The sequence below is a fragment of the Hyla sarda genome, chromosome 5 (genome assembly GCF_029499605.1).
Source record: "Hyla sarda isolate aHylSar1 chromosome 5, aHylSar1.hap1, whole genome shotgun sequence".
Lineage (NCBI taxonomy): Eukaryota > Metazoa > Chordata > Amphibia > Anura > Hylidae > Hyla > Hyla sarda.
In genome coordinates this window covers 10873133-10888391 of record NC_079193.1, presented here as the reverse complement: position 1 = coordinate 10888391, position 15259 = coordinate 10873133, and the positions used below count along the sequence as shown (strand labels likewise).

General features: G+C 48.6%; 1 protein-coding gene across 4 annotated transcripts in view; it reads left to right on the top strand.

Annotated features, from left to right (window-relative positions):
• ATG9B (autophagy related 9B) overlaps nt 1–15259 on the top strand; it is a 53723-nt gene that overhangs the window by 33182 nt on the left and 5282 nt on the right. For all 4 annotated transcript variants that reach the window (XM_056518844.1, XM_056518846.1, XM_056518843.1 and 1 more), the window contains exons 6-13: nt 228–369; nt 2264–3012; nt 4283–4436; nt 6638–6817; nt 7106–7351; nt 7455–7669; nt 11413–11521; nt 11602–11686. In XM_056518844.1, coding sequence (XP_056374819.1) covers nt 228–369; nt 2264–3012; nt 4283–4436; nt 6638–6817; nt 7106–7351; nt 7455–7669; nt 11413–11521; nt 11602–11686 — 1880 coding nt within the window. The remainder of the gene's footprint in view (nt 1–227; nt 370–2263; nt 3013–4282; nt 4437–6637; nt 6818–7105; nt 7352–7454; nt 7670–11412; nt 11522–11601; nt 11687–15259) is intronic.

Here is a 15259-nt window from a genome sequence, read left to right as displayed (position 1 = left end):
AGAATAGTGAGTACAGCTCTGGAATATAATACAGGATATAACTCAGGATCAGTACAGGATCAGTAATATAATGTATGTACACAGTGACCTCACCAGCAGAATAGTGAGTACAGCTCTGGAGTATAATACAGGATATAACTCAGGATCAGTACAGGATCAGTAATATAATGTATGTACAGAATGATATTATAATTCCTGTCCACCATTTCTCTTCATTCCTCATACAGGATCCAGGAGAGCGGCTGGATCATCTTCCTTCTGGTCATGGCGGCCATATTCTGGCTTTACCGTCTGGTCAAGATGTTCTGTAATCTGCTGAGTTACTGGGAGATTAGAAAGTTCTACATCCGAGCCCTGAAAATCCCCTCGGTGAGTAGTTTTCTGTATCTATTCACCAGCCCCTTGTGTCTGGGCGGATGGTGGGGGCCCGGGCTCTGGTTAGTTGGGTGGTACTTCACTGGCCAGCGTTCCCAACTAAATGTTCCGAATGCTGTTTTTGCGCCGCAGTGGTCGGCCACGCCCCTCGTGGCTAGGGTTGCCACCTCTCTTGCAAAAAAAAATACCGGCCATGCTAATTTGCATAATTAATTATATGCGTAATATCACAGGATACACATATGCGGGGGAAATATTTGTCCTATTCTGACCCCTATAACTTTGTTTCTCCTTATAGGGGCTGTATGAGGCTTATTTTTTGAGCCCTGATCTGTAATTTTTAACAGTAGCCTTTCTGTTTTGATCGCTTCTTAATTTTTAAATTTTTTTTTTTAATACGTGAGTTGCAGTTAGTTACTAACTACAACTCCCAGCATGCCCTGATACAGCCTGTGGCTCAGCAGCTGCTCCAAACGAAAACTACAACTCCCAGCATGTTGGACTATATAGTAGTATATAGTATAGGTCAGTGTTTCCCAACCTGGGGTGCCTCCAGCTGTTGCAAAACTACAACTCCAGCATGCTCGAACTGCCGTTGGCTGTAAGGACTACAAGTGCCAGCATGACCAGACCTGCTGTGTGCATTACATGGGATCAGACCAGTGTTTTCCAACAAGGGGGCCTCCAGCTGTTGCAAAACTACAACTCCCAGCATGCCCGGACAGCCATTGGCTGTCCGGGCATGCTGGGAGTTGTAGTTTTGCAACAGCTGGAGGCGCTCTGGTAGGAGGCAACACTGACCTATACTATATACTACTATATGGTCCAACATGCTGGGAGTTGTAGTTTTGCAACAGCTGGAGGCACCCTGGTTGGGGAAACACTGACCTATACTATATACTACTATATGGTCCAACATGCTGGGAGTAGTAGTTTTGCAACAGCTGGAGGCACCCTGGTTGGGGAAACACTGACCTGCACTATATACTACTATATGGTCCAACATGCTGGGAGTTGTAGTATTGCAACAGCTGGAGGTGCTCTGGTTGGGAAACACTGACCCATACTATATACTACTATATAGTCCAACATGCTGGGAGTTGTAGTTTTGCAACAGCTGGAGGCACCCTGGTTGGGAAACACTGAACTATACTATATACTACTATATAGTCCAAAATGCTGGAAGTTGTAGTTTTGCAACAGCTGGAGGCACTCTGGGTGGGAAACATTGACCTATACTATATACTACTATATAGTCCAACATGCTGGGAGTAGTAGTTTTGCAACAGCTGGAGGCACCATGGTTGGGGAAACACTGACCTATACTATATACTACTATATGGTCCAACATGCTGGGAGTTGTAGTATTGCAACAGCTGGAGGTGCTCTGGTTGGGAAACACTGACCCATACTGTATATTACTACATAGTCCAACATGCTGGGAGTTGTAGTTTTGCAACAGCTGGAGGTACCCTGGTTGGGAAACACTGAACTATACTATATACTACTATATAGTCCAAAATGCTGGGAGTTGTAGTTTTCCAACAGCTGGAGGTGCTCTGTTTGGGAAACACTGGTATAGTATATGATGCAACCATCCACATGTTGGAGGATTGGTTGGATAAATACCGGCAGGGTGGCCAAAAAAACGGACAAGTGGCAACCCTACTCGTGACGTCACGGCCATGCCCCCTTCCATAGACTTGCATTGAGGGGGCGTGGCCGACACGACACATGACGTTACGAGGGGTGTGGCCGACCACCGCAGCACTAAAACAGCGTTCAGAACATTTAGTTCCGGATGTTGGCCAGTGGAGTGCCCCTTTAAGGCCTTCTCCAAGCCAGCACCACTAGACCTCACCCGTCTCTTGTGCTTTTCTCCCCTCAGGACGAGTTGTGTAACTTTTCGTGGCAGGAAGTCCAGGCCCGTCTCATCTCCTTACAGAGAGAGCAGCCCATGTGCGTCCACAAGAAGGAGCTGACCGAGCTGGACATCTACCACCGCATCCTACGCTTCAAGAACTACATGGTGGCCATGATCAACAAGAGCCTCCTCCCCGTCTGTTTCCACCTCCCTCTGGTCGGGGAGGTCACGTTCCTCAGCCAGGGCCTCAAGTACAACCTGGAGCTTCTCTTCTTCTGGGGCCCTGGATCTCTGTTCCAGAACAAATGGAACCTGCAGCCAAAGTACAAACGTCCGGGGCAGAGGCTGGAGCTGGCCCAGGAGCTGAGCCGCACCATCGTCCTCCTCGGGCTGGCCAACCTCTTCCTGTGCCCCTTTATACTGGTCTGGCAGATCCTTTACGCCTTCTTTAGTTACACCGAAGTCATCAAGAGGGAGCCGGGCAGTCTGGGTGCCAGGCGTTGGTCGCTGTACGGACGTCTTTACCTGCGCCATTTCAACGAGCTGACGCACGAGCTCCAGGCGCGGCTGAGTCGCGGGTATAAGCCGGCTACAAAGTACATGAACTCCTTTGCTTCACCCCTGTTGGCCATTGCGGCCAAGAACATAGGCTTCTTCGCGGGGTCCCTGCTGGCCGTCCTCATTGCACTGACCGTGTACGATGAAGATGTGTTAACCGTGCAGCACATACTGACCGCCATTACTGTCCTCGGGGTGTTGGTCACTGTAGCCAGGTAAGTGGCCCCAATAAAAGGTTGCTTAAAGGTGTTATCCAGGAAAACCCTTTTTTTTTTTTATATATCAACTGGCTCAAGAAATTTTAACAGATTTGTAAATTACTTCTATTAAAAAATATTAATCCTTTCAGTACTTATGAGCTGCAGAAGTTGAGTTGTTCTTTTCTGTCTAAGTGCTCTCTGATGACACGTGTCTCGGGAACCGCCTTGTTTAGAAGCAAATCCCGATAGCAAACCTCTTCTCCTCTCTGCAGTTCCCGAGACAAGCAGAGATGTCAGCACAGAGCACTGTTGCCAGACAGAAAAGAACAACTCAACTTCAGCAGCTGATAATTATTGAAAGGATTAAGATTTTTTTTTTAATAGAAGTCATTTACAAATCTGTTTAACTTTCTGGAGCCAGTTGATATAAAAAAAAATATTTTTTTCCCCCTGGAATACCCCTTTAATGGTCTATTCACACATACAGTATTCTGCGCAGGATTTTCTGCTGCAGATTTCAATGTAAACTGAATGACTTAATACAGCATCAAATCTGCGCAGAATACTGTACGTGTGAATAGACCCTAAAGGGGTATTCCGGTGAAAGACAAATATATATATATTTTTTATATATCAACTGGCTCCAGAAAGTTAAACAAATTTGTAAATGACTTCTATTAAAAAACCCTAATCCCTCCAGTACTTATCAGCTGCTGAAGTTGAGTTGTTCTTTTCTGTCTGCCCACAGCGCTCTCTGCTGACACCTCTGTCTATGTCATGAACTGTCCAGAGAAGAAGAGGTTTGCTATGGGGATTTGCTGCTACTCTGGACAGTTCCTGAGACATACAGAGGTGTCAGCAGAGAGCACTGTGGTCAGACTGGAAAGAAGTATACAACTTCCTCTGGCGCATACAGCAGCTGATAAATACTGGAAGGGTTAAGATTTTTTTTATTTAAAAAAAATCTTTTCCAGAGGAGTACCTCTTTTAACACAAAAAAAAAAAAACAAGTCACAAATTCAAAACACAACTCTGCTTCAGTAGCTGATAAGTACTGGAAGGATTAAGATTTTTTTTAATAGATGTAATTTACAGATCTGTTTCACCAAAAATAGTTTTTCATCGGAGTACCCCTTTTAAGAAATTTGTACTCTGGGTGACCCCCAAAATGGCCTCTATTACGGCACCCAGAGCTGCTTCTGTGTCTTTACCATATTGACAGTAGATAAATGAGGGGTAATGTTAGGGGTCGTGTTGTTTAGTGTCTCTCTTCCTCTATATACAGGTCATTCATCCCTGATGAGCACATGGTGTGGTGCCCGGAGCAGCTCCTGCAGTGCGTCCTCGCCCATATACACTACATGCCTGACCACTGGCAGGGGCACGCTCATAAGTCTGAGACCCGCGATGAGTTGGCACAGCTCTTCCAGTATAAGGCGGTAAGTAATCCAGGGGGCATCAGGTATTATGGTACAGGGTCCTGGTATGTAGTGGTGTTTGACGGCACAGGTGGTGGTGTAGTAGCGTCTCTACCCTCATGTGTTGTAAAACTGTTACTGTAGTCATGTTGTGGGGCGGTGTTGGGTTTGTAGTCATTAGGGTCGCCACCTGGACGGTATTTATCCAACCAATCCTCCAACTCCCGGAATGTTGCACCTATATCAGTGTTTCCCAACCAGTGCTTCTCGAGCTGTTGCAAAACTACAACTCCAAGCATGCCCGGACAGCCGTTGACTGTCCGGACATGCTGGGAGTTGTAGTTTTTGAACAGCTGGAAAACATGACCTATACTAAAAACATGACCTATACTATATAGTCCAACATGCTGGGAGTTGTAGTTTTGCAACAGCTGGAGGCACCCTTAGTTGGGAAACACTGACCTATACTATATACTACTAAATAGTCTAACATGCTGGGAGTTGTAGTTTTGCAACAGCTGGAGGCACCCTTGGTTGGGAAACACTGACCTATACTATATACTACTATATAGTCCAACCTTGTGGGACTTGTAGTTTTGTAACAGCTGGAGGCACCCTTGGTTGGGAAACACTGACCTATACTATATACTATTATATAGTCCAACATTCTGGGAGTTGTAGTTTTGTAACAGCTGGAGGCACCCCTGGTTGGGAAACACTGACCTATACTATATACTATTATATAGTTCAACATGCTGGGAGTTGTAGTTTTGCAACAGCTGGAGGCACCTTTGGTGGAAAACACTGACCTATACTATATACTACTATACAGTCCAACATGCTGGGAGTTGTAGTTTTGCAACAGCTGGAGGAACCCCTGCTTGGGAAACACTGACCTATACTATATACTACTGTATAGTCCAACATGCTGGGAGTTGTAGTTTTGTAACAGCTGGAGGCACCCCTGGTTGGGAAACACTGACCTATACTATATACTATTATATAGTTCAACATGCTGGGAGTTGTAGTTTTGCAACAGCTGGAGGCACCTTTGGTGGAAAACACTGACCTATACTATATACTACTATACAGTCCAACATGCTGGGAGTTGTAGTTTTGCAACAGCTGGAGGAACCCCTGCTTGGGAAACACTGACCTATACTATATACTACTACCGTATTTATCGGCGTATAACACGCACTTTTTAGGCAAAATTTTTTAGCCTAAAGTCTATGTGCGTGTTATACGCCGATACACCCCCAGGAAAGGCAGGGGGAGAGAGGCCGTCACTGCCCGCTTCTCTCCCCCTGCCTTTCCTGGGGTCTATAGCGCTGCTGCCGGCCCTTCTCTCCCCCTGGCTATCGGCGCCGCTGCCTGTTCTGTCCCCCTGACTATCGGTGCCGGCGCCCCATTGCCGGCGCCGACAGCCAGGGGGAGAGAAAGGGCAGCGGCACCCATTGCCGGTGCCGCTGCCCCGTTGCCTCCCCCCATCCCCGGTGGCATAATTATCTGGGTCGGGTCCGCGCTGCTGCAGGCCTCCGGCGTGCTTCCCCTGCGTCGTTGCTATGCACGGTGCGGCGCACTGACGTCATGCGCCGCGCCGTGCAGTGCATAGCAACGACGCAGAGGACGCACGCCGGAGGCCTGCAGCAGCGCGGACCCGACCCAGATAATTATGCCACCGGGGATGGGGGGGCAGCGGCGCCGGCAATGGGTGCCGCTGCCCCTTCTCTCCCCCTGGCTGTCGGCGCCGCTTCTCTCCCCCTGGCTATCGGCGCTGGCAATGGGGCGCCGGCACCGATAGTCGGACAGAACGGGCAGCGGCGCCGATAGCCAGGGGGTGAGAAGGGCCGGCATGCAGCGCTCTAGACCCCAGGAAAGGCAGGGGGAGAGAAGCGGGCAGTGACGGCCTCTCTCCCCCTGCCTTTCCTGGGGGTGTATCGGGGTATACACGCGCACACACACACCCTCATTTTACCATGGATATTTGGGTAAAAAACTTTTTTTACCCAAATATCCTTGGTAAAATGGGGGTGCGTGTTATAGGCCGGTGCGTGGTATACCCCGATAAATACGGTATTTAGGCCAACATGCTGGGAGTTGTAGTTTTGCAACAGCTGGAGGCCCCCTGGTTGGGAAACACTGACCTATACTATACTATATATGACCCGTCTTATCTCTAGGGTCTTCACACCCTCCTGTTGATGTTTCCGCTCCTGTAGGTCTTCATCCTAGAAGAACTTCTCAGCCCGATCATCACCCCGTTCATCCTGATCTTCTCCCTGCGTCACAAATCCCTGGAGATTATCGATTTCTTCCGGAACTTCTCTGTGGAGGTCGTGGGGGTCGGGGACATCTGCTCTTTTGCTCAGATGGACATCAGGAAACATGGAAACCCACAGGTGACGCATCACAGGGCAGAACACCTCATATATAAAGAAACATTGCTCAGTAGCATTGTGCGCACAGCTCCTATACATAACACTGCGTTTCCATGGTTACAGACTACACACAAACCTGGTGCAGTCTGATCCGAGCAGGAGAGGAGTAACATGTGACTACTCTGACTACACTTGGGTTGTTTGGAGCCTGTAACCATGGAGACGCTTAGGTCTGTATAGGAGCCGTAGACACAAAACGGTGCAAAATTAGTGCCAATATAAATAACTCTGCGCTATTTCATCTTCCAGTGGATGTCGGAGGGGCAGACTCAGGCCTCCGTGTACCAGCAGGCCGAGAATGGCAAGACGGAGCTGTCTTTGATGCATTTTGCGATCACGAACCCTCAGTGGCACCCCCCGCTGGAGAGTTCCGTCTTCATCGGCCACGTTAAAGAGAAGGTTCAACAGGACGCGGCCGGTGCCCCCTCTGCCCAGCAGATTCTGTGCGACGCCCCCATCTGCAGCTCCATCCTGTCCAATGAGTCCGGCACCGCGGTCAGTACCGTCACGCCCTCCATCTTAGCTCCTCCCACTCCAACATTTATTACTTTTTGTAAATTTTGTTATTTCATCTCACTTTTGTTTTTTCTTTTTTTAGCCTGATAATTTGTTGGCCAGTGTCCTGGTACATCCGTTCCTAACTGCCAGTGGATTACCCACTAGAGACCGCCGCTTCGCTCAGCCCACTACCACGGCATCTGCCGCTGCCAGCGTCCTGGCGTCTCTGTCCGCATCGCAGATCTCCAGTCGACCACAGGGGATGCACTCCAATACTTCACTGTACAACAGCGAGCGGACCGTCCTACAGCAGAGGTCAGAGGCGACTTATGCTTTCTAGCAACCTTATTTAATATTATTAATGTATTATGATTATTTATTATATTATCATTTATATTAATAATAATAAAGATAATAATAATAATTTGTTATTATAAATTTAAGTATTCATTATTAATTTATTATTATGATTATTTATTATATTATAATTTATATTAATAATAATAAAAAATAATAATGATAATAATTAGAGATGAGCGAACTTACAGTAAATTCGATTCGTCACGAACTTCTCGGCTCGGCGGTTGCTGACTTTTCCTGCATAAATTAGTTCAGCTTTCAGGTGCTCCCGTGGGCTGGAAAAGGTGGATACAGTCCTAGGAGACTCTTTCTTAGGACTGTATCCACCTTTTCCAGCCCACCGGAGCACCGGAAAGCTGAACTAATTTATGCAGGAAAAGTCAGCAACCGCCGGGCTGAGAAGTTCATGACGAATCGAATTTACTGTAAGTTCGCTCCTCTCTAATAATAATTTATTATTATTATTATTTTAGTATTCATTATTAATTTATTATTATAAACCTCTTGGGGACGCAGGGTGTACGCCCTGCATTCCCGATCCTTAAGGACTCAGGGTGTACCTGTACGCCCTGGTCCAGTTTAACAGGTTTAAACCGTTCTCACCGGCGGAGAATGGGTTAAACCCGGCTGCTATGGGCAGCCAGGACCCACGGCTAATGCCGGGCATGGCCAATTGGGCCGATGGCCAGCATTAACCCTTTAGATGCTGCAATCAAAGTTGATCTCCGTGTCTAAAGCGAAAGCTGATCGGGACTATCGCGACAAAATCGCGATCCACTTACCGGACCACAGGAGGGTCCTCGTCTGCCTCTCCGTCGTCCGATCGGCGATCTACTGCTCCATGCCTGCGCAGCAGGCTAGAGCAGCAGAGCGCCGGTTACACTGATCAATGCTATGCAATGGCATAGCAGTGATCAGTGTATGCAATCAGAAGATTGCATGTTTTAGCCCCCTATGGGGGCTAAAAAAAAAGTGTAAAATTTTTTTTAATTTTTTTTTTATAAAAGTTCAATAACCCCTTCCCTATTAAAAGTTTAAATCACCCCCCTTTTCCAATTTTTTAAATAAAATAATGTAATAAGGTATAGAAATAAACATATGTGGTATCGCCGCGTGCGTAAATGTCCAAACTATTAAAATATAATGTTATCTAAACCGCACGGTCTATGGCGTACACGTAAAAAAAATACCAAAGTCCAAAATTGTGTATTTTTGGTCGCTTCATATACCATAAAAATATTAATAAAAAGTGCTCAAAAAGCCCCATAAAAAATAAATAGTACTGATAAAAACTACAGACGACCCTCATACCGCCCCGTACACGGAAAAATAAAAAAAGTTTTATAGGGGTCAGAAAATGCCAAATTTAAACATACTAATTTTGGCGCATGCAGTTTATAATTTTTTTAAGTATTAAAATAAAATAAAACCTAATATAAATTGGGTATCATTGTAACCGTATGGACCTACAGAATAATTATAAGGTGTCATTTTTAAAGTGCACTGCGTAGAAACGGGAGCCCCCAAAATTAAAAAAATGGCATTTGTTTTTTATTTCAACCCGCAAATCTTTTTTTGTTTGTTTATATTATAAAATAAGTGATGTAATTTCAAAGTACAATTGGTGACGCAAAAAATAAGCCCTTATATGGGTCTGTAGGTGCAAAACTGAAAGCGTTACGATTTTTAGAGGAAGGAGGAAAAAACTAAAATTTGCTGAGTCCTTAAAGGAGTAGTCCAGTGGTAAAAAACGTATCCCCTATCCTAAGGATAGGGGATAAGTTTCAGATAGCGGGGGGTCCGACTGCTGGGGCCCACTGCGATCTCCTGTACGGAGCCCTGACAGCCCGCAGGAAGGGGGCGTGTTGACCACCGCACGAAGCGGCGGCTGACACGCCCCCTCAATACAACCCTATGGCAGAGCCGGAGCGCCGCCTTCGGCAATCTCCGGCTCTGCCATAGCGATGTATTGAGGGGGCGTGTCAGCCTCCGCTCCGTGCGGTGGTCAACACCCGCTATCTGGCAAGCAAGCCGGGGACCCGTACAGGAGATCGCGGGGGGCCCCAGCAGTCCCTAAGGGGTTAATTATTATAATATTTATTTTAGTAGAATTATTATTATTAATTTTATTTTTATTGTTATAACGGAGGAACATTATTATATTATTAAATTATTATTTAATTAACGTTATTATTATTTTCTTGTAACCTTATTTATTGTTGTTATTATTTTTATTATTATTCATTTATATTATTATTTATTAATTATATTATTAATGATTATAATGGAGGAACATTATTTATTATATTATTAAATTATTATGTATTTATTGTTATATTTATTTATTTACTTAACCTTTTTATTATTTTCTTGTAACCTTATTTTTGAGCCTTTTAAGACAATGGAGGAATAATATGAATACAAAGTGGTCACAACATGATCTGCAATACTCATAGACATCTATTACAGCAGTGGTTCTCAACCTTTTTCGCCACTGTACCCCCAAAGGGTGAAAGTATGTCCGCGGGTACCCCTCACGCTTAAATTTGGGCGGAACTTACGCGCGATGGGTACCCGCGGACAAAATAATTACTTATTTTCATAATGGCGTGTGCTTACCTTTATACTAATGCGATACTTAATCCCCTTGTGCCATTATTCCCTCCTCCCCTCTCATCCCTTTTTGCCATTATTATCCGATATGGCAAACGGGGATCAGAGGGAGGTGGGAATAATGGCACAAGGGGATAAAGATGGAGGGGGGGGGGGGGGAAATAATCACCCCCCCCCCCCCCCCAATATTAATTCCCTTATTCATCCCCACTTCCGATCCCCCTGGACTAATATATATACACACATACAAAAACCCTCCAGCCCTTCCTCCCTCCCATACACTTATTTTACTTTTTTTTTTTAACCTTACCCGGCCTGTCCGGGCCACACGGGACGCGCTGTATACCTGAACAGGCCGAGTAATGTTAAAAAAAAAAAAAAGTAAAAGTAAAATAATTTTATATTAATAGACAATAAAAGAATGTTTTCCCATATAGGGATCTTGTGTCCCGGGTTTTTGGTAATATAAACTGTCCGGGTATACAGCGCGTCCCGCGTGTCCTGTCCGGGTATACAGCGCGTCTCAGAGTCCCGTTCGCCGAGGCCGCACTGACGTGTGACGTCCTCCTGTGCTGTCCGGCACCTCAGGGGAGGTCACACGTCTCCCCAGAAACCACGCAGCTCCCGCACAGAGAGCTGCCGCGCCCATTCTCCGCTGTGCGCTGACGAATACTGGCCAATGCATGGCCGGTAATTGTCAGCGCATTGGCGTACCCGTGGCGTAATCCTAGGGTAACGCGTACCACCGGTTGAGAACCCCTGTATTAGAGGAAAGTGCGTTCCGCTATTATATGTGTATACAGCACCACCTAGAGGCCATAAGCTGGTACTGCACTACAATAAGAATCTTTCTGCAGTGTTACCCAACTAGTATGTCTCCAGCTGTTACAAAACTACAACTTCCAGCATGCCCGGACAGCCTTTGGCTGTCCGGGCATGCTGGGAGTTGTAGTTTAGCAACAGCTCAAGACACAGTGGTTGGAAAATACTGCTCTAATGATTGCAGTGGCTCCATGTCAGCAGTGTTTGGTGGCATGTTGGGGGTTGTTGTCCCTCTTATAATGGTTGATCCTGTCTTCTCTCAGCTCCATGTCTCCGAGTGACTCCCAGATCCAGAGTATCTCCCGCTCGTCCTTGCTGACCTCAGAGTTTGCATCGGCCGAGATGAGTTTACATGCTATTTACATGCACGAGGTGAGACAACATGGCTCCTTACATACAACACGTGAGTAATGTGGGAAATGTTGTCATTCATTGATGTCCGTGTCTTCTAGGTTCACCAGAATCAGGGCTCGGCGCAGCAACCTCTAGGCATGTGGCAGGCGGCAGACATGTCACCGCATCAGAAGCAACCGCCAGGTATATGCTTATAACATCACAGACAACATTTGTAGGATCCCATCCCCCCCCCCTCCATCACCTGACCTCTGTGGGATTCCCCCACTTACCTCAGGCCTTTATAGGTTGCCCTCACTTCTGGCCTTTTATAGGGTTCAACCTTTACTTTTTGGTCTGTATAGGGTTTCCTCCCCTTGCCTGTGACCTCAAAAGGTTCCCCCTCCCAACTCTGACTCTCTATTAAGGCCCCCTTTAACCTCTGGCCTTATTAGGGCCCCCTTTAACCTCTGGCCTCTATAGGGGGTCCATCCTTCTCTCTGGCCTCTATAGTTCTACCTTTTCTCTCCTCTATAGGATTCTACCCATTTCTCTGGCCTCTGTAGAGTTCTGCCTGTTCTCTTTGGCGCTATAGGGTTCTACTCCTTATCTCCTCTGACCTCTTTGGGGTTCTACCCCTTTTCTCTGGCCTGTAAAGGTGTCTACCCCTCTCTACTTTGGCCTCTGTAGGGTTGTACCCTTTCACTAGGGCCTCAGTAGGGTTCTATCCCTTTTTTATTTGGCCCTTGTAGGGTTCTCCCCCTTTTCTCTGGCCCCTATAGGGTCCTACTCCTTCTCTCCTCTGGCCCCTGTAGGGTTCTGCCCCTTTTCTCTTGCCCCTGTAGGGTTCTGCCCCTTTTCTCTTGCCCCTGTAGGGTTCTGCCCCTTTTCTCTTGCCCCTGTAGGGTTCTGCCCCTTTTCTCTTGCCCCTGTAGGGTACTGCCCATTTTCTCTTGCCCCTGTAGGGTTCTGCCCCTTTTCACTTGCCCCTGTAGGGTTCTGCCCCTTTTCTCTGGCCCCTGTAGGGTTCTCCCCTTCTCTCCTCTGGCCCCTTTAGGGTTCTATCCCTTTTCTTTGGCCCCTGTAGGGTTCTCCCCCTTTTCTTTGGCCCCTGTAGGGTTCTGCCCCTTTTCTTTGGCCCCTGTAGGGTTCTGCCCCTTTTCTCTGGCCCCTGTAGGGTTTTACCCCTTCATTCCTCTGGCCCCTGTAGGGTTCTCCCCCTTTCCTCGGGCCCCTGTAGGGTTCTACCCCTTTCCTCAGGCCCCTGTAGGGTTCTACCCCTTTCCTCGGGCCCCTGTAGGGTTCTACCCCTTTCCTTGGGCCCCTGTAGGGTTCTACCCCTTTCCTCGGGCCCCTGTAGGGTTCTACCCCTTTCCTCGGGCCCCTGTAGGGTTCTACCCCTTTCCTCTGTCCCCTGTAAGGTTCTACCCTTCTCTTCTCTGGCCCCTGTAAGGTTCTACCGCTTCTCTTCTCTGGCCCCTGTAGTGTTCTACCCCTTTCCTCTGGCCCCTGTAGGGTTCTACCCCTTCTTTTCTCTGGCCTCTGTAGGGTTCTCCCCCTTTCCTCTGGCCCCTGTAAGGTTCTACCCATTTCCTCTGGCCCCTGTAAGGTTCTACCCATTTCCTCTGGCCCCTGTAAGGTTCTACCCATTTCCTCTGGCCCCTGTAAGGTTCTACCCATTTCCTCTGGCCCCTGTAGGGTTCTCCCCTTTCCTCTGGCCCCTGTAGGGTTCTCCCCCTTTCCTCTGGCCCCTGTAGGGTTCTCCCCCTTTCCTCTGGCCCCTGTAGGGTTCTCCCCCTTTCCTCTGGCCCCTGTAAAGTTCTACCCATTTCCTCTGGCCCCTGTAGGGTTCTCCCCTTTCCTCTGGCCCCTGTAGGGCTCTACCCCTTTCCTCTGGCCCCTGTTGGGTTCTACCCCTTTCCTCTGGCCCCTGTTGGGTTCTACCCCTTTCCTCTGGCCCCTGTAGGGTTTTACCCCTTCTTTTCTCTTGCCCCTGTAGGGTTCTGCCCCTTTTCTCTTGCCCCTGTAGGGTTCTCCCCTTCTCTCCTCTGGCCCCTGTTTTCTATCCCTTTCCTCTGACCCCTGTAGGGTCCTTCCCCTTTTCTTTGGTCCCTGTAGGGTTCTGCCCCTTTCCTCTGGCCCCTGTAGGGTTCTGCCCCTTTTCTCTGGCCCCTGTAGGGTTCTGCCCCTTTTCTTTGGCCCCTGTAGGGTTCTCCCCCTTCTCTCCTCTGTCCCCTGTAGGGTTCTACCCCTTTCCTCTGGCCCCTGTAGGGTCCTTCCCCTTTTCTTTGGCCCCTGTAGGGTTCTATCCATTTTCTTTGGCCCCTGTAGGGTTCTCCCCCTTTTCTTTGGCCCCTGTAGGGTTCTCCCCCTTTTCTTTGGCCCCTGTAGGGTTCTATCCATTCTCTCCTCTGGCCCCTGTTGGGTTCCCCACCCCTTTTCTCTGGCCCCTGTAGGGTTTTACCCCTTCATTCCTCTGGCCCCTGTAGGGTTCTCCCCCTTTCCTCGGGCGCCTGTAGGGTTCTACCCCTGTAGGGTTCTACCCCTGTAGGGTTCTACCCCTTTCCTCAGGCCCCTGTAGGGTTCTACCCCTTTCCTCTGGCCCCTGTAGGGTTCTACCCCTTTCACGGGCCCCTGTAGGGTTCTACCCCTTTCCTCTGTCCCCTGTAAGGTTCTACCCTTCTCTTCTCTGGCCCCTGTAGGGTTCTACCCCTTCTTTTCTCTGGCTCCTGTAGGGTTCTTCCCCTTTCCTCTGGCCCCTGTAAGGTTCTACCCCTTTCCTCTGGCCCCTGTAGGGTTCTCCCCTTTCCTCTGGCCCCTGTAGGGTTCTACCCCTTCTTTTCTCTTGCCCCTGTAGGGTTCTGCCCCTTTTCTCTTGCCCCTGTAGGGTTCTCCCCTTCTCTCCTCTGGCCCCTGTTTTCTATCCCTTTCCTCTGACCCCTGTAGGGTCCTTCCCCTTTTCTTTGGTCCCTGTAGGGTTCTGCCCCTTTCCTCTGGCCCCTGTAGGGTTCTGCCCCTTTCCTCTGGCCCCTGTAGGGTTCTGCCCCTTTCCTCTGGCCCCTGTAGGGTTCTGCCCCTTTCCTCTGGCCCCTGTAGGGTTCTGCCCCTTTTCTTTGGCCCCTGTAGGGTTCTCCCCCTTCTCTCCTCTGTCCCCTGTAGGGTTCTATCCCTTTTCTTTGGTCCCTGTAGGGTTCTACCTCTTTCCTCTGGCCCCTGTAGGGTTCTACCCCTTTCCTCTGGCCCCTGTAGGGTTCTGCCCCTTCTCTTCTCTGGCCCCTGTAGGGTTCTCCCCCTTTCCTCTGGCCCTTGTAGGGTTCTGCCCCTTTTCTCTTGCCCCTGTAGGGTTCTCACCTTCTCTCCTCTGGCCCCTGTTTCTATCCCTTTCTTTGGTCCCTGTAGGGTTCTTCCCCTTTTCTCTGGCCCTTGTAGGGTTCTACCCCTTTTCTCCTCTGCCCCCTGTAGGGTTCTACCCCTTCTCTCCTCTGGCCCCTATAGAGTTCTACCCCTTCTCTCCTCTGGCCTCTGTAGGGTTCTTCCCCTTTCCTCTGGCCCTTGTAGGGTTCTACCCCTTTTCTCCTCTGGCCCCTGTAGGGTTCTACCCCTTCTATACTCTGGCCCCTGAAGGGTTCTACCCCTTCTATACTCTGGCCCCTGAAGGGTTCTACCCCTTCTATACTCTGGCCCCTGTAGGGTTCTACCCCTTCTTTCCTCTGGCCCCTGTTGGGTTCTACCCCTTTCCTCTGGCCCCTGTTGGGTTCTACCCTTTTCCTCTGGCCC